The 22,358-nt window shown below is 43.4% G+C and overlaps 8 protein-coding genes and 1 non-coding gene across 9 annotated transcripts; 6 read left to right on the top strand and 3 right to left on the bottom strand.

The window, feature by feature from the left end:
• Positions 1-257: 257 nt before the first annotated feature.
• IL334_000202 (uncharacterized protein) lies at positions 258-4,813 on the top strand (the record flags this gene model as incomplete). Its single annotated transcript, XM_062931986.1, has 20 exons — positions 258-335; positions 443-574; positions 630-688; positions 742-877; positions 958-1,232; positions 1,300-1,464; positions 1,523-1,710; positions 1,775-1,947; positions 2,026-2,276; positions 2,342-2,423; positions 2,493-2,664; positions 2,730-2,932; positions 2,995-3,078; positions 3,139-3,447; positions 3,518-3,832; positions 3,893-3,934; positions 3,993-4,121; positions 4,217-4,438; positions 4,542-4,606; positions 4,714-4,813. The coding sequence occupies 20 exons, from the start codon at positions 258-260 to the stop codon at positions 4,811-4,813; spliced, it is 3,180 nt and encodes a 1,059-aa protein (XP_062788037.1).
• A 217-nt stretch (positions 4,814-5,030) lies between these two features.
• Positions 5,031-6,501, bottom strand: IL334_000201 (uncharacterized protein; the record flags this gene model as incomplete). Its single annotated transcript, XM_062931985.1, has 4 exons — positions 5,031-5,423; positions 5,549-6,229; positions 6,342-6,429; positions 6,488-6,501. 4 exons carry the CDS (start codon positions 6,499-6,501, stop codon positions 5,031-5,033), a joined length of 1,176 nt encoding a protein of 391 aa, XP_062788036.1.
• Positions 6,502-6,891: 390 nt separating this feature from the next.
• Positions 6,892-7,579, top strand: IL334_000200 (uncharacterized protein; the record flags this gene model as incomplete). The annotated part of the gene is made up of 3 exons (XM_062931984.1): positions 6,892-7,120; positions 7,211-7,312; positions 7,383-7,579. The coding sequence occupies 3 exons, from the start codon at positions 6,892-6,894 to the stop codon at positions 7,577-7,579; spliced, it is 528 nt and encodes a 175-aa protein (XP_062788035.1).
• A 451-nt stretch (positions 7,580-8,030) lies between these two features.
• Positions 8,031-11,426, top strand: IL334_000199 (uncharacterized protein; the record flags this gene model as incomplete). The annotated part of the gene is made up of 14 exons (XM_062931983.1): positions 8,031-8,246; positions 8,318-8,547; positions 8,661-8,790; positions 8,859-8,931; positions 9,054-9,334; positions 9,447-9,575; positions 9,657-9,786; positions 9,858-9,991; positions 10,051-10,113; positions 10,189-10,253; positions 10,305-10,330; positions 10,391-10,477; positions 10,534-11,147; positions 11,256-11,426. 14 exons carry the CDS (start codon positions 8,031-8,033, stop codon positions 11,424-11,426), a joined length of 2,349 nt encoding a protein of 782 aa, XP_062788034.1.
• Positions 11,427-11,493: 67 nt separating this feature from the next.
• Positions 11,494-12,694, bottom strand: IL334_000198 (uncharacterized protein; the record flags this gene model as incomplete). Its single annotated transcript, XM_062931982.1, has 3 exons — positions 11,494-11,702; positions 11,812-12,279; positions 12,379-12,694. 3 exons carry the CDS (start codon positions 12,692-12,694, stop codon positions 11,494-11,496), a joined length of 993 nt encoding a protein of 330 aa, XP_062788033.1.
• Positions 12,695-12,979: 285 nt separating this feature from the next.
• IL334_000197 (uncharacterized protein) lies at positions 12,980-14,577 on the top strand (the record flags this gene model as incomplete). The annotated part of the gene is made up of 7 exons (XM_062931981.1): positions 12,980-13,310; positions 13,383-13,563; positions 13,619-13,647; positions 13,710-13,807; positions 13,900-14,158; positions 14,221-14,307; positions 14,390-14,577. 7 exons carry the CDS (start codon positions 12,980-12,982, stop codon positions 14,575-14,577), a joined length of 1,173 nt encoding a protein of 390 aa, XP_062788032.1.
• Positions 14,578-15,445: 868 nt separating this feature from the next.
• On the bottom strand, positions 15,446-19,488 carry IL334_000196 (uncharacterized protein; the record flags this gene model as incomplete). The annotated part of the gene is made up of 13 exons (XM_062931980.1): positions 15,446-15,484; positions 15,537-16,165; positions 16,258-16,333; positions 16,416-17,237; positions 17,290-17,502; positions 17,562-17,851; positions 17,912-18,030; positions 18,085-18,323; positions 18,401-18,744; positions 18,811-18,893; positions 18,969-19,180; positions 19,257-19,390; positions 19,446-19,488. The coding sequence occupies 13 exons, from the start codon at positions 19,486-19,488 to the stop codon at positions 15,446-15,448; spliced, it is 3,243 nt and encodes a 1,080-aa protein (XP_062788031.1).
• Positions 19,489-19,954: 466 nt separating this feature from the next.
• IL334_000195 (uncharacterized protein) lies at positions 19,955-20,962 on the top strand (the record flags this gene model as incomplete). The annotated part of the gene is made up of 5 exons (XM_062931979.1): positions 19,955-20,065; positions 20,162-20,339; positions 20,414-20,535; positions 20,633-20,788; positions 20,885-20,962. 5 exons carry the CDS (start codon positions 19,955-19,957, stop codon positions 20,960-20,962), a joined length of 645 nt encoding a protein of 214 aa, XP_062788030.1.
• A 1,218-nt stretch (positions 20,963-22,180) lies between these two features.
• Positions 22,181-22,295, top strand: IL334_000194. Its single transcript, XR_009999574.1, has one exon. It is a non-coding gene; the product is annotated as a 5S ribosomal RNA (ribosomal RNA).
• The last annotated feature ends 63 nt before the right edge of the window (positions 22,296-22,358 follow it).

The following is a 22,358-nucleotide window of genomic DNA, read 5'->3' as shown; positions in this document are numbered from 1 at the left end:
TATAGAGAGATTAGACGAGGAAATATCACTCAAGAGGAAAGGAAAAGCGGAAAAGGTGAAATGAAAAGTGATGACATCATCACTATATCTGCGAAGAAACGGAATGTTGGGTTCGTGAATTCAGGTCAAAGATGGTATATCAAAACAAGAGTCATCTGTAGCACATCAGCTTCTTATATCTGCATACAACTACATCAGACTCCGAGCTAATCTTGACTCAACTGAGATAATTCATCTACACCATCACTCATAGCAACATGGACGAGGACGATGGTCAGCCGCACAATCTCTCATTTCCAATTTTGCCTCAAGCGGACCTTGAAAGAGTAGCTCAAGTAGGTGCTACATCCCAAACGACCAACCCAATTCCATTCTCTGTGATTCTATTCTCACATGGCTATGGAGGTAATTCAAAGCTAATAATCGTGTGACACCCTTGCAGACTATTCTACACCTGTTCTCCCCTTCCACTTCATCCAATCCCGAGTTAGCCAAACATCTCCAACATGAATTGCAGCAAATTCAGTCTGCTCAGGAAGCGTGGGGATTGATAGCTGGCCTAGCCGGACATGATGTGAATACTGGGCAATGAATAGGACCTGAAAGAATGCTAATACGAAGCCTGACAGGATCCAAACGTCAGATTCTTCGGTGCTCATACAGCTCAAGTGAAGATTTCCCGAGATTGGTATGTTCAAACAAAAATCTTGTCATTTCGTCAACTCACTTTTAGCAATTTAGGGTGACACTCCCTGAAGATCTCCGGCCCGCTTTATTACCTCTACTTCTTGGCACACTGGGAAATGCGATAAACCCTTCAAATCAACATTCATATCAATCAGCGAACGGAGTTGTCGTACGAAAACTCTTTGGATCTGTGCGTCTTTCATTCAACCTGTAGAAGTCTTCATTCTTTTACTTAAAAACATCACTGAAAAAAACTGTGGGATCGTTTAGCTTGCTTCACTCCTACTTCGTTTAGCATTTCCCCATTTCCTGCATCCGATCTTGACCGTCATCCAAACTATCCATTCAGCATTTGCATCTTCCACCGCTCTTCCACCGTCGGCTCCAGGTTCAGGATATAATACTCCTGGATTGGCAGGTCCTAGTCAATCTCCATTCGATGGTGTTCCTCCTCAACTCAGACACAAAGTCAGATTGTTAGCGTTAGAATGGTGTGCTATCTGCATAGAGGAAATTGGGAGAGCTGGTTTAGCTGAACAACAACGGTAGGTCGTTCAGCTCTTCAGAATGTTTGCTTGAAGCTTAGCTAAAAGCAGTGCGCTATTGCAACAGACAACCTCTACGTCGGCATATAGAGAGTGATCTGTCAGTCGTAGTCTCGACGATAACCGATGCGATGTCAGGGGATCTGAATCTCAGTCCGAATGAGAGATTGAAAGAAGCGGAAGCAGCGTGCAAGTGCGCTGAAAGTTGGATCGATTGGGGATTGGCGCCAGAGTAAGCCCCATGATCATGAACCTTTTGCCTTCTGCTGAGCAGATATCTGCCTACCTAGCGAGTTGAACGCGCTGCTACCGGCGTTGTATAACCTACTTCCCATGCCTGCCGCGTCTTCAGCTTTGGTGGAAGTTCTATCGGAAAGTATATTCAAGTACGGTAAAGGGACGAAACTCCTTACTGAACCGATGTTAGCTTGGGTGATTGGTCCATCTGGTCAATCGTTAGTAGGGTCAGCAGAAGGAGGTGAGCTACTACCAGAATGATTAGATCGAAAAAGGAACGAGCTCATCCCTTTTTGCCATCACAGAACCATCTGAAGAGGTTATAGGTTTCACCAAACTTCTTGCTGCTTTAGTGGAGCATTCGTCCGAATGGCTTGTGGCTCGAATACAACAGAACGACGTCCAAGCTTTCCTGAGAGTGATTCTACGCTTAACAGGATGGCAAGGATTAGGTAATGTCGAAGAGAGTCTTAGTGAAGTAAGCCGGCCTCCCTTTTCTGAAGCTTACAAAATGGGTTGTTTTGCTGACATTGCGGTATCACCCTCGCTCTCATAGCTTACCTTGCCTGTATACCCTCTAATACAAGAGGCCATCATGGATTCATCTATATTTTCATCACCGCACGATACCTCTCCAGAATGGGCGATAGCCAAAGGATTTTTCAGAGAATTAGTGGAAATCACAAGACGGAAAGTCAGATGGCCAGGCCACGGTGATCAAGGTGGAAGTATTGGTGGATTAGATAAAGAAGATAGAGAAGCCTTTGAAAGCTGGAGAAGAGATGCAGGAGAAGTTATCGTGGGAGCGTAAGTCTGTGGTTTTAGATCGTCATCTCCACTGGGTCTCTCTCACTGACACGTGCTCAATCTAGGTACTATATACTAAGAGACGAGATGTTGGATAGTTTGACCGAAATTGCTGCTCGGGAAGTACAAAGTGGAGCTGCATGGCAGGTACATTCACTTCTTCGTGCAAAGAAAGTGATCACATACTCATGTGAACCATTACTGAAACATTTATAGGATATCGAAGCTACGCTACATTGCATACGGTACTCTTCAGAAGCTGTACCGCTGGGCGAAGAAAAGAGTCTACCTATACTTTTCGGTGAACAAGTACTGGGCCAGTTAGCTCAGAGACCAATCAGAGGGAAAGGGGAAGAGAGACTGAGGTTGACTGTTGTATGTTTGATCCGTAAGTGTACTGCACGTTGTTTTGTTCACTACAGCGCAAGTCATCATGCTGATATATACCCTTAGAATCGTACGAAGAATGGTTCAAATTCCACCCTGCCCATTTACCACCTGTACTCTCATATCTCGTTCCTTCTTTGTCCTCTTCGTCAACCATCTCTCGATCAGCAGCAGATGCCTTGAAGGCATTGTGTGATATGTGTAGAAAGAGATTGGTAGAACATATAGGCGCATTTGCCGACTTACATGGTAAGATAGGGGATTTAGGGGTAAGTCCGCTGGCCAATCAGAACTTCCAGCAGATGATTCCGTCTGACAGTGACTTGTGAAGGCTGAAGAACAGAGTAAAGTCATTCAAGGTATAACAAGTGTCATACAGGCTTTAGCACCTGCCGATGCTGTTGGACCGGTCGAGGTCAGTCGCCTAACCTACTTCCAGATAAGGAAGCTCAGCTAAATAGAAATCATACTTTAGGGAATAATATCGCCAATACTTTTACGAATATCATTATCTCTACAGCAGTACTCGGTCGATCCGTCAAATGCTCGATCTTCACTTGTACAGTCTACCGCCGCTTTGACGGCATGTTTCAAGGGGCTGTCACCATCCGAGGATGATATGTTTGATACTACGGACGAAGGAGACGAAGCCGCTAGGGAAGAGGCTATATTGGCCGTGAGAGGGGATTCGAGGATTGTAGAACTGAGAAGAGGAATTGAAAGTGCTGTTGAAGGATTAGTAGGGGTCGTGGGAAAAGGTGAAGGTGACGCGGAAGTCGCTGATGTGAGTTCTGAAGGAACGTCCATCAAAATTGGAATGGATCATAGCGCTGATATCGGCTCTTCCTATCTAGGCCATTTCGTCTCTGCTGAAACATGCTACACTCTCATCATCGACTTTGATATCTCTTTCACCCCTCCCATTACTTTCGTTGGTCTGTATGGCTTGCGAAAGATCCCCCTCCGCACTGTGGATGTCTTTAGCATCCACTCTTACCCTGAGGATCAACGCTCCGGTAACAAGCTTCGCAAAGAAAAAAGAGAAGAATGAAGAGATCAAACGACAGGAAGAAGAGGAACAAGTCGGACGATGGAATGTGGTGGGTGACGTGGCAGGAAGACTCGTTGTGGTAGCCGGAAGATTCTTGGATGGCGAGGGGATGAAAGAGGTGATTTTCTCTCCATACACGCCACATGGTCCGTCCAAGCTGATAGCCTATGTTCCAAAGCATCCGGACGTAGTTGAGGGATGGTTCAAATTCTGTTCATCGGTGAGTAAACTACATGAAGATCGAAATTGTAAGTCTTCGTGCTGAGATATCTCTAAAGCTTGCATCACGCTTTCCTGGAGTATTATTGCGTTTACCACCGCAGATGGTAGAAGGATATATGTCATTGGGTTTGATGTGTTTGGGAACTCAAGAAAGGTTCTCTTTAAAAGCGGCATCGGAATTCTTTGTGCGTTTTCAATCCCGTATTCCGCTGATTTGCTCATCTTGCGATATGTCTTAATGGTGATGAAAATCAGCTGATGCTACTCATTTCGCGTTTAGGTGGCATTATTGGCTAATACTCGATTTCCATCACCGCTCGAATCCCTCTCCGATCCAATATTAGCTCATTTTGGTCCGATGATCCTTAGAGCTTTGTTGTTATGTGCGGGAAGTGAAGGACCAAGATCTGTTATCCCAAACATGGCAGAGTTATTGTCTGCTTTAGTAGGAAGAGTAAAAGCTGATGATATGGCTGGATGGCTGGATGGGATATTGAATCAGGTAGGTGGCCTTTCTGACCTGGAATATGTATTAGATGGTTCACCGCTGAGCCTTAGCTCATTTTTTCATCAATACCATCACTGACTCAGTTGACATAATACAGGATGGGTTCCCTGATCCTAGAGCTACACTTGCATCAAAAAAGAAATTGAAAGAAACTATCTTGAGGTAAGTCGTATTCTTTGTAAACAATTGAGGGATATCCCCTGTGGCATTCAAGCTCATTAGTCTCGCCTCATCCAAAGAATTACGACTGAAATATTTATGGATTATAGATTGCGCACAGCCAGGAAGATGAGAGAGGCATTACATGAGTTTGCTCTGGTGGCTAGAGGACTAGATGGAACTACGTATGGAAACGCTACAGCCATATAGTAGTCAGATTTCAGCGCGTAGCGGAAGGCTTTAAACATTCTGATCTGGTCATTATGGCCACCATTCTAGTATATGAAATCCTGCATCATGCATTATACATCATGTTTGTAATTGTACAACTGTGATTCTTGAATTCCTATTGCCCGATTTTCTATTGCCTAATAACGTTCTGCACCTCTCATGCCAATATTATAATTCTCTTTACCGAACTCCTCGCTCATATGAAACTGGCTTCTCTCAGCGATTGAGCCAATGAGAATATACTTTTCTTGTTCCTTTGTATACCTTCCCAACCACCTTGTTCATCGAGGTATGACCATTTCTTTTCTCCTAATATCTGACCTTCGATCAGACAACCCTCTAAAAACGATTTACAAACTTCTTCTGGTTTACCAGCGTCGACTGAATCTAGGTCTGAGCTTGACTTTGGATACGTATATTCAGCTTCTAGGAATATGGAGGATGCTGAAGGATTTGGAAGTATGAATATCCGCAATATGATTGGATGTGAGAATGGTGGTGGAGAAGGAGAGAATGTCAAGACAGTGAGAAGTAGTGAAGATCCCGGTAATGCTGTAGGAGTAGGTAATGAGGATGTTGTGGATGCCGTCTATAAATCCATTCTGATTAGTCAATGTTACAGCAAGGGGGTTTCCTATGCGCAATAAGCAGAAGGACCGAGATTCACTACGCATGGATAGAAGAGATGAAGGCACAGGGGATCATTAAACGTACTGCTCTGGCAGATTTGGTTAAACCCATAATGAAAGGACTAAGTAAACTCTGAAGCATAGGTTGAACGGACGAGGTTGGTCTAACAACTAAAATCTTGTATCTACTGGGTATTTTAGTCTTAGACGATACAGGTATAGGCGTATCTTTCGAAATTGAACTAGATTCTTTGGTTGTAACTTGTTCAGGATTTGCGTTGGCACCATTTGGTTGTTCCTTTGATTTTACAGAATCAATAATCTCGAAACCATCTTCATCCAAAGTATCTTTCTCTAATAAGTCTATCGTTTGTCCTTCTTGGCCGTTGGCAGATTGGTCGATGTCTATAGGTATATCATCATTCGAACCATGCTGACCTTGATGAAGGACTTGATTCTTGCCATTGATCTCAAATTGGACTGATCCATTCGTGCTGGTGTTTGCCGGATTGACAGATCGATCATCAAGGAATAAATACGTTATATCTTCCAGATTCCCACCAACATTACCATTATTAATATTAATTGAGCTTGAGTTGGTTGGCGATGGAGTAGGTAGAGTTGTTATTGCAGTCAAGTATCTAGAAGACGATTTACTTCCTTCAGCATTGATATCATCTGAAGTCGAATTCGCACCGGGATTGGAAGAAGGAAAAGAAGCTCGATAAGTTCGTAATTGAATAGTTGATCTTGAAGGCGTATGTAACTTATTATTGGAACAAACAGTCAAAAACTCAGCGAAGTAATTTCCCCACGATAACGTCATTGGATTCTAGCAAATGGATTGGTAGGAATGATGTTGTCATATGCGGACTCACATTGTAATTTTCTAACACTCTAGGTAAGATTATATCAGCTAAAGAAATTGGTCGACCTGCAGGTGGTGTGAATGTCCATTGTAATTGTCTACGATACTTGTCACATCAGCTCCAATTTGGTACTCTTAGCGGGCTGGGTTACCTACAGTGTATATCCCATCTTCCTCCTCGACGATTCGGTATGCAAGAATGACACAGTATAGAGGTAAAAATCAACAATCAAACAATCAACACTTGCATCCACTGGTGTAAAAAGTCGAGGTGATTTCTTACAGCGATAATCTTCCACGTCATCGTTTATTCTGCGTTCAAGAAAAGTCAAAATGAACACAAAAGCTGTAAGGACGCGTTCTTCTTCTTCTATCTCTCTGTCTTCTTATTTCAACGTAAATGACAATATAACGAAATCCCCTCACGAGCAACGGTGACACCGCGAACGACCTCTTGAGTATATCGGTGGTACCCAGGAAGCTGGTCACCGCAAGATTAAACGAAGACAAATCCGTCCATCTCTCATTGACTGGCCCTGACACAATATCTCCTTCAGATCATGAAAGTAACGATTCACTCATGTCACTCAGTGGCGTATTGGAAATGGGATATATCATCGGATGAACCTCATAAACTTCACCATCTTGTAGATTTGGAAGATCTCGAAAATGGTTATTTGAACGATGAAGATGATGATGATGACGATGAAGAAGTTTGTGGTATCTGTCAAAATGCTTTCGAAGGTTGTTGTCCTGAATGTAAAGTACCGGGTGACGATTGTCCGTTAAGTGAGTATACAAACTTCCCCTTCTCTTCACAGAGTTTATAGTATGACAGGGACAGGGGGAAATTGCTGATCACAATAAACACTGTTTTAGTATGGGGAGAATGTACACATGTATTTCATATGCATTGTTTATTGAAATGGATAGATACTGAATCATCAAAACAACAATGTCCAATGGATAGACGACCTTGGGGTGAGTGCATCACCTTATGATTAGTAAGACATACGAGTAGTCTCAAAGCCAACGATGTTTTCGATGATAGTTACGGCCGATCGTAAACCAGACAAATTACCAACGACAACGACAGGTGAACCAGTAGCTCAAGTCGCTCCTGGGCCATTGCCGACAGAAGAAGAAGGTGGAGTTGTCATGTTGGCTGATATTTCTGGTGAAGCGGATATTGGCGAGGGTGAAGGCGAAGAGGAAGAAGGTGAAAGTATGGAGGTAGACGCAAGGTAACGAGCCGTTTCGCTTTTTTCAAGTCACTTTCCTAGGCTTCTTTCATAGATATCTTCTGTATATATTCTGTTGTATACCACCTACCTTTGTATCACTATCGTATACTATCATGCATAAACACTTCACACAGAATCTTGGTGAAGCTTTCGAACGTTAAGAATTATGCCGCGGTGGTAGTTTCCGTTGGAAGTAAGTTGTGGCATGTTGACGATGAAGAATGTTGACGAAGCGATGAAGGATAACACAGCAACACTTTCGATGTTCAAAAGTCATCTCCACCTTTGCCTTTCATCCATTCAACTTGACATTCACCGCCGAATAGTGAGAGGCATACAGCTGGATTACCAACACCGCTGGACTACCAGCATCGTCACCCATACGGTATCGTATCTGTCACTAGAGGGTATACCTTGTATACCTCATTCGTCGCCGCTTGCTCGACTACGCAACCATGGCAGCTCCTTCCACACCCATACCGGAGATAGTAACAACTTTGGCATCACCAGTGACATTGAAGGGCACTTCTGAAGATGGCTCACCGGTGTATGATGGTGAACTGATACCTGATTCTCTGAAGAAAACGGTGAACGAAGAGGAAAGGAGTAGTCATGAAGTGGGAAGGGAGACTATAAGGGAAGAAGACCCTGGTTCATCACATGCGAATCAGGTAAGGAGTTTCTCCCTTGTTCAATTACTCACTACTGAAATCGGCTGAACCTCTCTATTGAATCTTACTAGCTATCTGTACATGCTCTAGCTCAAAGGGGTGATACACCTTCACTATCTGCATTACTACGCGAAAACCCAACATTAGATCTTTCACAAAGAGATGAACAAGATATAACTCCATTACATTGGGCATCTATCAACGCGCATATGGGAACATGTAGATTTCTTCTAGATAATGGTGCAGATGTAGACGCTGTTGGTGGAGAATTGAAAGCTACTCCTTTACAATGGGCTGCAAGGTGAGTAAAGCGTATTCTTTAGTATTACCTATCAAGGGATAAGTGACAAACGTCAAGCGAGTCAAGTATGATCGTGACTCGAGGCATCAGCTGATCACCGTCGCTCTTCGTAGAAATGGTCATCTCTACGTAGTCCATCTATTGCTTTCTCATGGAGCAGACCCAAACATCTCAGATTCACAGGGATTCAATACTTTACATCTCATAACCCATTCAAGTGCTGTGATGCCTTTATTATACATGGTGAGCTACTCTGAGTCAAGATCTCCCTGAACATAGCTCTATACTCATCTCTACCGAAAACAATGTAGCTGCATCAACCCGTTGCGATAGATGAAAAAGACACTGATGGACATACATCATTGATGTGGGCAGCTTATCAAGGTGAGTCATAACCAAGTATTTAACTTGGTCCTCGTACCACATGGTTGCTACATATCATTAGATACTATAAGGATTAAACGATAGGACCATTGGCTGACTTGTGCCTCATTCAATTGAACCAGGCGACGCGATATCCGTATCTCTACTGCTTCGTCACGGCGCTTCAGTACATCTACAAGACAACGCAGGTATGACACCGCTTCATTGGGCAGCAGTAAAAGGAAACAAAGTATCTATCAAGCATCTTCTGGAAGCAGGAGCAAATTTGGATATCAGAGAGGAAAGTGGTAAGACGCCTAGAGATATGGCTGAGGAATTGAAAGGTCTGGTACCGTTCGAAAAAGGATTAGAGGAAGCTGGATTCAACTCGTTAGGGATGAAACGATATGGGAAGTTGAGCGAGGTACGTATGACTTTCCCGCTTTCCCGTATGTTCTTCCTCTTGCTCCTCATCATCAAATGCGGGCTCGCCTGTCAACGAAGAGCACAATCACTGACCATCTGGGTTCCTGCAGAGACACACAACTCTTGCGATCTTCATACTTCCTACAATATTCCTCGGATTGATATTCAAGACCTTCGCTTTCTTTGAATGGTACATTAGTATAGCTTTAGCAGTTGCGATATTCGCATCCATGCAACTGGTAAGTGGATTTACACGTCTACGAAGATCGAACATAACGAATAAGGGATACATCATGGCTAATGGGTAATTGGCGGAACAGACGGTAACACATTATTTGCTTCGACACCAAACTAGTGAATACAAAGTATCATCTTCGAATCATTTCGCATCGATCATCATAGCCAGCATCGTTTGGGTATCTTACTGTTGGGCCAGTAGACTTGTTTCAGGTGAGTCTTCTCTATGAACGTAACTTACGATTGACTAAGCCATATTCGTGATTCTGACTACTGCTGAATAGGTACACCAGGTCATGGATTTGGTAATTTGGTTTTTTTCGTCGCAACAAGTGGATGTAGTTACAATCTCTTCAAATCTATAAGGACGGATCCGGGATATGTGCCGCTTCCCGTAAATGATTCAGAGGTCAAGGAGGTGAGTCACAGAAATGGATCAGTGGTGCCTTCACAGAAGCTTACTACAATCTCGCTTAGGCACTAGAAGACCTAGTGGATCAAGGAAGACTGAATGGAACGAATTTCTGCATTGAATGTATGGTGAGTGCAGGTGCATCGATACTTGTGACCTTTTCAGTGTGCCAGAGCATTGAGCTGATATTTCATGTCGAACAGGCCAAGAAGCCATTGCGATCCAAACATTGCAGAACTTGTGAGAGATGTGTGGCCAAGTTCGATCAGTGAGCTGTCGTACTCATTCCTTAGTCCAGACTGCTGACTGCGAGATTTAGTCATTGTCCATGGATCTGGAATTGTGGTGGGTGACCCCTAAGGCCATTAAGCAGAAATATACTCGCAAGCTGACCTGCAATGACAGTCGGGTTCAACAATCACCGGTATTTCCTTTCTTTCGTCCTGTTCCTGATTGCTGGAATAGTGATGTTCGTCAGGCTCAGTATCGCTTGTATGTCGGCCGCATCTCAGAATGTTGTGAGATATGTCGCTAACAGAATGCTCCAGATGTACAAGAGAATTCTCCTGAATATGTACCTCCTTCAAAACCTTCACCAGGTATCACGATCTGCGATATCTCAACCACGCTTTGTCGGGCATCGTCACATGACTCTTTCCTCTTATCAACGGCTTTATGGGCTACTTTGCAACTATCATGGACATTGATATTAGGAGTATCACATTTATGGCAAGTCGGACGACAAATGACTACATTCGAAGTATCCAATCTCGGACGGTATGGCTATATGGGAGGAAGAGGAGGATCGTCATTAAGGGACCAAAGTGGAGCATTGAAAGCTGCTCAGGCTCTCTCAATCGGAGCCGCACCTGGACAGTTGGGAGCGAGTGAAGAAGCTGAAGGTCTACCTACAGCAGGTCCAGATGGCAACTCTTTTCCCCCTCCACCGAATTCTTCAGGTCATGTCCACGGACCAGAATGTAACCATAGTGAAGGTGGTCATTCACATGGGATCAAAGGAATTTGTCAGGGTCTAGGTAAAGTCATTAGTGGACCTTTGATGAATATCCTAGGTCTGGATAGATTCACTAAGGGTAAAGCAATTGGAGGAATGAAGAAAGCAGGGAAAGATCAAAATCCATTTGATATGGGATTTGTAAAGGTATGTGAACAATCTGCCCTTTGGTGGTCTCCCCTTTCGAGCGTCCGTGTCAATATGGAGGATACTCTGGCCTGAGCAATAAAGGCTGATTTATTCCATTTCAAATAGAACTGCTCAGATTTTTGGATACCCTCACGAGATATAGATTATACGCAATTATACGAGATACCGCCTGAAGGTTGGAGAGCTTATAGACGTAGAATTGCAATGCAGAAGAAACTGGGTGGAGAAAATGGGAAAGGTGGTTACGTGGCTGTCAATGATGTTGAAGAAGTTTAATCGGTATCAGTATCGAATGTCACGATCTTGATGTTATCGTTACGGGTAATGAATGTATATATAACGTTTATTGCATCTGATGTCGAAAGAAACTATCTTTACTTCGTTCTGATCCACCTTCTTCTGATTCATATTCCAATGAAGGTGATTTTGGCCCATTGTTAGGTGGGATTCTGACATTTTGTCTCGGTATATGATTCTCAACCTGAGAATGATTCTTTGGTCTATATCCCGCGGCGTGAATAGATGATATGATATGCTCCTGGAGCAATACACCTATTGGAAGAGTTATGTCTTAAGTTTTTGGCTCTCGATGGTAGTTTGACCGTATGAACCCAGCTTAGATGTATGTGCTACCATGAATGCAGGAAGATGAATGACTTACCCAAAGCCATCAAGCCTTCACCTTCGATCGCTCTGTACAAATCCCTTTTCTTATATTTTCCTTTCGATCTGTCTCTTTTCTCTGTGTACTCGCTGCCTTGATCTCTATCTCTATTGAAGATGAGTTCACCATAATCATCTACAAGACCCTCTTGTTTGATCTGCACTGGATCCAGTTCATCTGCGATTTCACCTTCCTCGAATAGTTCAGTAGATTGTGATTGCGATTGTGATTTTGACTTTGATTTTCTGCTTGGAGCCGTGTTTGAATCTGAATTCGGGTGCAATGTTGTAGCGTCTTGTACAATCAACACACGTTTCTTACTTCCCCAAGGTTTTTGACGAGCCTTCTTCTCAGATTGGAAGAGTAATCCGTTATTTGTATAGAACTGAGAAGCGTGTCGATGAATTGATAATAGCAATTCAGAAGTTGGAAGAGGTGTCTGAAGCGGGGATGATGATGGTCCAGCTATAGCATACGTACAGACATATCAGTGCTATCCCGTTTGTCCGACATGGGTTTAGATCAAGTGACTTCGGATGGTGTAACATAGAGACTATCGCTCACCGCCATTTTCATCAACTCGTGAAACTCCATCCTCCGTGATAGCTGGAACAGCTCTAGCTCTTCTAGTCTCCCAAGCACGCTTTGTCCTTTCCGATATAAGCTCGTCTACTCGCTTCTCCTCATTCTCTTCGTCCTCTTTAGGCACCTTGTTACGCGATTTACGCTTGTAAGATCCTGGGGCAGTGTCAATAGCTTTTGCTTTGCCTTTACCCTTCTTAGGTATTTCGACTGATAAAACAGTGGATATTGTTGATTGTTGAGAGCGCGTTCGACGACTTTTCTTAGAGGGGAGTAGCTCCAACGAAGTATCCGACATGGATCAAATTCTCTTCCAAACCGCTTCGGACGGATCCTTGATGATCTTTGTGTCGATGATGTTGCGAGTACTGACAAAACGAACGGGAAGATGACATATCTTTACAACCACAAAATATTGCGTGGACATGAATCTTTCGACATTTCTCAACTCAGGCACGAATCAACAATATTTCGTTGTAATAGTGATTTTGAGCACCTATCTGATCTTTTGATTTCTTTCGCCTATAACACCCATATTCACTTCACTTCACTTCACTTGCTCTGTAGTACAAACCGAGGCACGATGGCAGATGTCGCGATGGAAGGGACAGTACCTACTGAACTTACAGTCCTCGCTCATCGACTCCTGATTGCAGCCCAATCTGCTTCTGCTGGTGAAATCCAACAACTCGTAGATGCAGGGGCTCCAGCATGGTATCAAGATGAACCATTAGGATGGTCATGTCTCCATTACGCAGCAGAACGTAGGGAGCCCTCCATATTAGAAATGTTATTGCAAGGTGGTGCAATTTGGAACGCTCTTGACAAATGGGGTAGAACAGCAGGTGAAATTTGTTTGAGTTTAGGTGATCAAGAAGGTTGGCAAATAATAAGGAATGAAGGTATAAGATCAGGTAAATCTTAATATTCTGTTCTATCTCCTCGTGTGGTCTGGGAAGAGCTGACCGGCGACCGTATAAATGTAGAAATGTTACATCACGCTTTGGCAGGACCCTCTTCACCTCAATCGGATTCTTCAACAAATATCAAGCTGAGAGCAGAAGACAAAACTTCCGCTGGAGATAACCTTACCTTTCTGAAATCCCAATTGACATGGGATATAGGTGAAGATGGTAAAGAAAGGGTATTGGATGCGGACGGGAATGGGTGAGTGGACTCTTTTGAATATTTTGAATGGAGATAATGCTAATGTAGAATGTAGAGTGATGATGGGCTGGGAAGAACCTCTGAGTAAGTTTGCAAGGGAAAGAGTTGATTTCAGAAAGATGTGATGACTGATATGTTTTTTTCAGTGTCCGAACATGTCCGTCTCATGACAAGTGATCATCCTAACGCCCAGCCTGGCGCAGAAGGAATGACTATAATGAATGTCGGATTTGGTTTGGGTATAGTGAGTCAAGCGCAATCCCAAGGACGATTTTATCAGTGGTCATCATTCTCCTAATGACACAATGAGCTTATCTGCAATCTTGGCCTATTCAGGTCGATCGTTTATTCCAAACCGCTTTATCGCCTTCACATCCCAGACCGGCCAACCACACAATAATCGAAGCTCATCCTCAAGTCTTGCAATACATCCGTGATAAAGGAGTAGACAAACTACCCGGAGTTAGGATATTAGAAGGGAGATGGCAAGATTATCTACTGGATCCAGAGAAAATAGGAGAGATATTAGAATGTACACCTGGTGGAATGGGGTATGATGCTATTTTCGTTGATACTTTCGCTGAGGGATATGAAGGTGAGTTATCTCTCTATGATTAGAATCACGGTAATTGAAGCTGAAAACGGCTGAATGTATAGATCTAAAAGCTTTCTTCGAAGTTCTACCTGATATCCTTGAACCTGAACATGGAATATTCTCCTTCTGGAATGGACTTGGTGCTACCAGTGAGTACTACTTTCCCTTCCAGAAAGAAAGTCGTATCACTGTAACAGAACGGTCGTTGTTGACATCTCAATCTTTGCACAGACGCAACCATTTATGCTGTTTCATCTTCATTAGCAGAACTGCATCTAGAAGATGTAGGTCTGGATACTACATGGCACGACGTGCTGATCCCCGAGAGTCTGCGGGAACAAGTTTGGAAAGGCGTAAGAAGAAGGTACTGGGAGTTACCAGGGTATAGATTGCCTATAGCCAAAATGAAACTCATGTGAAGACAATGATAGAATCACATAATGCATAACGATGTTTTCATACCAACAAGTTTCTTATACCAACAACCAAGAAGCGAATGGCATGATTGTTCCATTTCATTCCATTCTTCGTTTCGGGTCACCTTACTACTCCCAGATGCCTACCCTCCTACTGTGTACTACTCCTACTGTGTACTAGAAGCAAAAATGGTTCCCGGGTTTCTGACATACTCACGCGAGAAAGAGAGTCGATCATAGCAACGATGGTAGCTTGCTCCCTGGCATTCGTGTAGGCGTGCGACCAATGCGAAGCGCGGACGACCAGCTGAGAGATATACCTCGTGGTGTAACGAAACATCCGATCCTTACGGGTTTATTGTTGTATTATTATGGGCTGGGGATAGCGGCATTTCTCAGAACAGTGTAGCGTCAAGTCTAGGATGCTTCGCTCTTACGGTCGTCTGTACCCTGCATATGGAACGATCGCTGACGCATGAACTCCATCTGGCGACGTGCTTGATGTCTTCCTCCTCTCCCTTCGGAAAAGGAAGCACCTTCCGATGACCCACATCAGGAGAAGACGAGTGCAAGCTGTGTTGAGGGTCCAAATCAAGGCGATCATAAAACTCTGCAACGGAAGTCGGCATTGCGCTATTAGCGATTTCGCCAAAGCCTGCACCAATCCCATCAGGTTCAAGGTGATTTATAATCCCCAGTAGGTTTTCCTCGCTGATTCACACTACAGAAGAAGCATTTAAAGACTAGACTACGTTCGCAGCCCGTGTTACGAGATCGTAATTTCATGAAGACACGTTCAATATAAACACAACATGCTCTATATACACAAATGCGGGATATACATTCTTCTTCTCCTTTTTACTGAACCAAATCAACCCAATCTTCTCTTTTTGCCTAAACCCTTGAACGCCTGTATCCCTCACATCAGCCATCGAACAGACTAACAATGATGAGTTACTTACGACGTCGTCGTCATCATCTGCAGGTAGTAGTCTTCTTCTTGCTTGAGATGACGCTTGAGTATTCCTCGTGCTTGTTCCTTGAGTGGGTAGAGTTTTCCTTTTCGCAGTAGAGATAGAAGGTGGATTCATGCTTCCTAATGTCTTTGTTCCACTTCCCGTTCCTGTATCTCCTTTAGACTGAGTCGAGGTTCTAGTACTTCTTGGATTGGTGGCCAATCCTGTGGAGTCTCCCCAATCTAATCCTTCCCCTTCTTCTTCATCATCAGAGTCCTCCAATAATATAGGTTCTTTGTTCTTCCCTCTTGAAGTGGCTTTTCCGGCTCGAGTAGAAGTAGCGGCGCTGGTACTCGTGATCGCACTATCAGCTTCCGAAAGAACGCTCTGTGCCCTCGTTCGTCGTTTTGTTGTTATGGGCATCTGCGTTTGTGTAAGTTGGGTTTCGGGGACTCTACTCTGCTTTCTCAGACGAGAAGTTGAGGGAACTTCATCTTCATCCTGGTTAACTTGAGTGCCAAGTAAACGCTTTTTGGATCGAGGTAAAAGTGGCATGTCCTCATCTTCATCTACAACTTGACTAGCTTGTGTACGGCCTCGACTGGTATTATTGAAAACTTGAGTAGGCCAGTAGGCTATGTAAGTGAAAATGCAGTTTTATGAGCACACAGCGAATACGAAAAATAATTCACAGAGTGAATGTTCTCTTCAGAAGGAAAACACTCACGTTCACCCATTTCTGCATCTTGCATTGTGGGACCAGCTAAAGCCAAGTTAATAGGTTCACGTCGAATGACGTTTTTCTATATAAAGTCAGTTGATCAGTAACATCTTCTTTTGTCCTGATCGTATATCGAGCTCAAATAGGCTGAAAACCGGCTTTACCTTTTTGAACTTCTTGAAATTCGGTCTTCCATCCTCGATCTTTTCGCTTGTTGTGCTTTTACCTAGATCTCTTCTGAACAGATCTTTTCTAACAATCTGAATAAAGTTACCTCTTAATTCATCGTCAAAATCATTCAGTAAAGCGTAATCTGGTACACTGGCGTTCCATTCGTTTGCTTTTACAACTGATGAAGTTCCATTCGGTTTTGGTATTCTCAACTGATTGAACTCTTTGTCCAATTCGTCGACTGCTTGTCTAGATTTCGATGACTTTTTGATAGCTTGCAAGAACGCTTCATCTTTTGATGGTCCTTCCGTTGAGCTATGAGGTTTACTTTTGGTAGACTTAATCGGAGAGGGTTGTTCTATCCTACCTGATTTAGGGATAGAGCGTGATTCCACTACTTCCTCCTCCTCTTCAGCGGAAGGTGATCGAGCTTTTCGTCTTTGAGCGGGTGGAGGCATGATACTTTCTTCTGACGCGGCTCGTTTCGATCGAGAATTTTTCCCAGCTTTGATTCCATCTATACCAACATCTATGTCCATGTCATCCGTTTGCCTCTTTCTAGCCTCAGCTGAATGATCCGAATGCTCCGACTCCCTGGCCACGTTTCTTGGCCTTTTGCTTATTGATGGTGCGAAGGAACCAACTTTTGTTTCTTCATATAATTGTCGAATATCCTCAGCTTTTTCTTCATCCTTTATAGATTGTTCGATATTGATACTTGTGTCTGCAATCTCCTGTATCAGAGAAGGAGTCGCACCACCTGCCCGTCGTTTCAATCGAGATAATCGTGTTGGCGCCAGTGATTGAGAAGGCATCTAGTGACAGTATCAGTTTGATCTCGACGCCGTCAATGATCACAAGGCTCACAATACTATCTGGTACCATAGACTGAGTCTGACTTTTTTGAGTGGCTGGTACCGCTGACACCTGGCTGAATGGCGGCATTGAGTCTTGAACAAAATCAGCTTGAGAAAAGAGGGGTTGCGACGGTTGACTGAGTTCGTCTTCTGTATCGTCATGGCTGCGAGGTGGACTGTCGGGTATAGTATCCATCACTCTTCCAGCTCGACGTCGTAAAGGCTATACGTGCAACGTTGTCAGTCACTTCATTGAGTCTACTTCATACCGGTCATACATACTTTCTTCGTCGGAGCCGGAACTTCAGCCTCTGGTGTTCTTTCTTTAGGTAAGGGCGAAGTAGCTTGCCTAGTCCTTCTTGTAGGTCTCGTGGACCTGGAACCGGGAGAAGGTGATCGGACAGATCTACCTGCATTTTCGCTCTCATCTGGAAAAGTTGATGGAATGAAGTCTGGTCGACTGGATACTCCCACTTGGCTCGATGCTGGAGTTGGAGCGGCTTGAGAGCTTTGCGCCTGACGAGGGGCAGCTGGGGTCACGAAAAGAGTGTTAGGGACGGATGATACTCGAACTTATGGAATATTCTTTTGAACGAAGGACACGGATGAGAATTAACCTAACAGTAACTCACCTTTATTAGCTGGTGGAACCTGAGGTAAATTTGCGGCTGCAGCAATCAAGAAGTCCTTTACTCCTCCCATGTTCACTGATCCCCAAAGTACACCTCCATGTGTATGATACACTCCAAGTCTGTGATGGAAAAATCAGCACCTTGACCGGTTCGTATGCATATATATCGCTTACCTTTGACAAGTGGCGATGACGATGGAGGTGTAATCGATGCCCTTTTTCTGTAATTCCATTTTCACAGGTGAGAACCATACCACAGCAGCTTGCTCTCTTCCACCTTTCTCGTCCACATGATTCAACCAGGGAGTAACACGTTCAGCGAAATCTTGAGATGAGGTGACAGCTTTAGTGAGAATATCGATATCTTGATAATCTGCTCCCATAGCTGTCAAATATCGTTTTTCTGCGGTTTGCTACATGTCGTTACCAAATAATCAGCTGACTTCTTTGCCTGGGCATAACTTGAAGCAATAGCTGGATATGTACTTACAGTTTTACCTCTTAGGCCTAGAATTTTCCAACCTTCAAACAAGGTCAATCTATTTTCATCAGGTAGCCATGCTTTTCTTTCTTTCCTACTAGCAGGTAAAACACCATCATAGTCAGGCTGAAACTCTTCTGCATCTTGATCAGGCATCGAAAATGAATCTTGGAAATCTGCCATTTTCTTCCAGCATACTTTAAGTCGATTGATAACTGCGGAAAGATAGGAAGGAAGAAGAATTCGAACAGCGAAACAGACAGCGTAGTTGCATTCTACATTTGATCGATAGGATGAAGAGAGCACTATAGTAGGTCGAGAATTGGTGTCAAACGATTGTGTCCATGCGATACCTAAAAGAATTCAGGTCAGCTTTCGATTTCACAGCTGTTGAAATAGTAGTCTGAGTGGACAATCACAGTATTGACGCATGACTTCTCGCACTTCTTCACTTTCATCTTTTATCTTATCGTACTGAAAACCCAAATCTTTCCATTCTGTACTGATAACGAGCACTGAAACATCAGCTGTGATCTTGTCGCGGTCAAGATCGTCGCAGAGATGTAAGCCCACTCACTTGAACCACATTCCATCACCAAGCCCAATTCCATGAACACCTTCCTTCTCCAAAAAGCAACCTTGACTATCTTTGATTTCCGTCTCGTCGTAATCTTCTCTTTCTGTAGATCCCAGATCAGACAGATCAATCAGACACAAGGTCTTGATGGATCCGAATGAACCTGATTTCTTCGGTTCAAGTCGCCACCGCAGGGAAGGAGGTTTATTCGGCTAAACGGTAGAGATACACTCATTAGCTTTGACTGGACCGTTAGAGATGATGCTTAATCTGTCAAAACTCATTTACCTCGGCCGGATCCCAATGCTCGACCACCAGAGTACCTTCTTTAGGTCTGACATGTCTACTCTCGTACCGAATGTCGGAGGAATCATCTCTTCCTATCGAGTATTCCCTTCCTTGCTGGAGGACGAAAGTGAACTCTATGGAGATGTAATGTAAGCTTAATACTGGAAATAGAGCAGAGATCACGCCTACTGCTCTGCCCATGGACTGGTCCAACAGCGGTCACGAGCCACATCCTCTTCTTCTATCTTTTACTCTCAGCTTTGATTAGAGCAGGTAAGCTAAAAGAGAAAGAAAAGTTCGAATGAAACGCGAAAACCGATGTTCAGAATACAATCAACCTCCATACAAATCAATGTCTTCAATCAGGCACGGTTCCAGATAAACCGGAGATGAGACTATATCTCCGTTCGCCACCTGGTCGTCGGTGTTCGCCACCTGTAACCGGGGTCATCATCATTAATAGGTAATCCTCGACATGTTTGAGCAGGTTGGAAACTGTCATCTAGATAACTTGTATTCTTTCATCATAGCATATCTCGCTTGTTCGGCGGCAACAATACACATCGCCGTAAATTCCTACATCACTGCCATATCAAGGTCCCCATACAGCCTCTGTAAATTAGGCTTTATATTTTGAGAAATAACTTCACTTCCAAAGTATTCGTTTCCTAGCTGAGCATTTGCCATTATCGCGCATTATGAAATCCATCAATAGGTGGATGTATGGACCTACACCAGAGGAAAAAGTGAGAACATGGCAAGGCAAATTGAGGCAGCAGGAGAGACAATTAGATCGCGAGATCCGTAACGTAGGTTGATTCACATCAAATGTCACACTTCCTTTATCAACATGTAAAAACGATCTCAGCGCTATCCATTGCTAATTGAGTTAAACGATCTTGTAGCTCGAAGTAGCGACGTCTAAATCGAAATCAGAGCTAAAACAACTGGCTAAGAAGAACGATATAAAATCAGCAAGGATATTAGCTAAAGAAGTCGTTAGAGCTAATAAGCAAAGAGATAGATTGGAAAGTAGTAAAGCTAGAGTGAGGTCGGTAGGCATGCAGTTACAACATCAATTGTGTGAGTGCAGGTCTGGGCTGCTCAGATAGAAATGAGCAACAACAGACTGACACGAGTGCTTCTGAACGAACTAGCCATGGTAAAAGTGACTGGTGCATTCCAAAAATCAACAGAGATAATGAAGACTACAAACGCGTTGGTAAAATTACCTCAATTAAGCGCTACGATGCGAGAAATGAGTATGGAAATGATGAAGGTGAGTCTGAATTTGGTCTACGTTCCTCCAGCCGCTCCTATTACTGCAATAGTCCTATCATCATTGCTCTTAACTGATAAAGTTTTACGAAATATAGAGTGGTATAATGGAAGAGATGATGGAAGAGACCCTTGATTCAGTCAATGACGATGAAGAACTTGAAGAAGAAGCCGATGCCGAAGTAGACAAGGTCTTATTCGAATTGACAGACGGCAAATTGGGTCAAGCTGGGAAAGTTGGCGCTGCGTTACCGGTGAGTACTGATTTATCCTTATACACAGCGACATTAGCACAGATGGAATTCTTCTGCCACGGATAATGCTTACCCTTCTTTGCTGCTATCTTGTAGGAAAACAAAGAAGAAGAAGAAGAGTCAGAAGAGGAGATACAACGTATGCGTCGTGAAATGCAAGAATTACTCGGGTAGGACAACATATTCGAAATACACCGCACTTTCCGATCAAGATTAGGGTTAAGGTGATATAGAAACTCAGCGTGATCGTTTCCCTGTACTTGTAAATCAATGTTATAGTATCCTTTATACCCATACAGAGAGTGATGTGTATGATCAATATATCTATGTAACATTGTTTGTTGCGATTGCAAAAATACACATAGAGACGTATTCTGCATGAATAGTGGTTTATTATCCACGTATTTTCGGTCAGTTCAAGCCTAATCTAATCCACAGAAACTCCATGATCTCTTAATTCATCTTTTGCTTGTGATATCTCCCTTAGTAGACTTTCGTATGCTTCAGGTGTATCGTGGAATCTAACCAAGCCCAGTCCGAGGGAAGAAAGTGAATAGGATCCAAATGATACCAGAAGCCAAAACGGGAGCTATGTTTAGGAGGTATGGTATCAAGAAGCATCATGTTGTGGTCAGTTTGTAATCGTTTGATGGGATGTTCAATATGATGTATAAACAGTCATGAACGTATGAAAGGATGCGAGGATAAGGGAAAAAGCAACCATGGATCAGCGTTCAATAGTGGTATTCCTTCACAGTACAGGAGATGACTTACAACAGGTAGGATCTGATCAACGATACCTTGATCTATAATAGGCACTGGAAGTATATGGAATAAAGATAGGACATAAAGGATAATGGATGGTACAGCTAACGTGAGAAATCGAGTTCCTTTTGACATGTCGGTGGAATATGACGGTATGTTTGGTTTGGGATGTATTGGTCTCGAAAGTTCAGTTACCTGGATTCTGTGGTTTGGACCTATAGTCGGTCTCCTGGTATCTGCGCTGTGTAGTCTTGACCCTGTTGTAAGTTGCTTCTACCTCATCACGAAGAGGTTCAAAGTGCTGCAATTGTCTGAACTGACATCCAACACGACAACATGAAACCCGGTGTGGAGAATGGAGGAAGCGGTGTCTGCCGCAATCGGTAGGGTAAAAATGGCAGATTTTGGATGGCATTCGAATTTAACGACTTTGTTTGCTGGTTTCGCTTGATTTTCCAGCTATCGTATTACGAGAGAGATTTTCTTCTCTCCTTACTGTCATAAAGGATGTAATAACATATGAGGGCAACTTTGAATCGACAAGAAGACCAGCACGAAGTGTTGTGCTTTAGAATAACTTTGAAATACTCCTGGTATAGATGTTATCTTTCTGTTTTGACTTCCATCTACGGCCATAGAACATAGAAAGCGTCGCATCCCGTCAGATCTGCGCAACTAAGCTATGTATCGCTCGGTTAGTACCAAGGTGGGGGACCACTTGGGAATCCCGGGTGCTGTAGTTTTTGCGATGATGATGATTTTTAGTCTTCGTCGACCATTTGGGTCGAGAAATACCATTCGAAAA

The sequence above is a fragment of the Kwoniella shivajii genome, chromosome 1, assembly GCF_035658355.1.
Source record: "Kwoniella shivajii chromosome 1, complete sequence".
NCBI classification, from domain to species: domain Eukaryota; kingdom Fungi; phylum Basidiomycota; class Tremellomycetes; order Tremellales; family Cryptococcaceae; genus Kwoniella; species Kwoniella shivajii.
The sequence above is the reverse complement of the archived record's forward strand: the minus strand, read 5'-3'. Positions and strand labels throughout refer to the sequence as shown.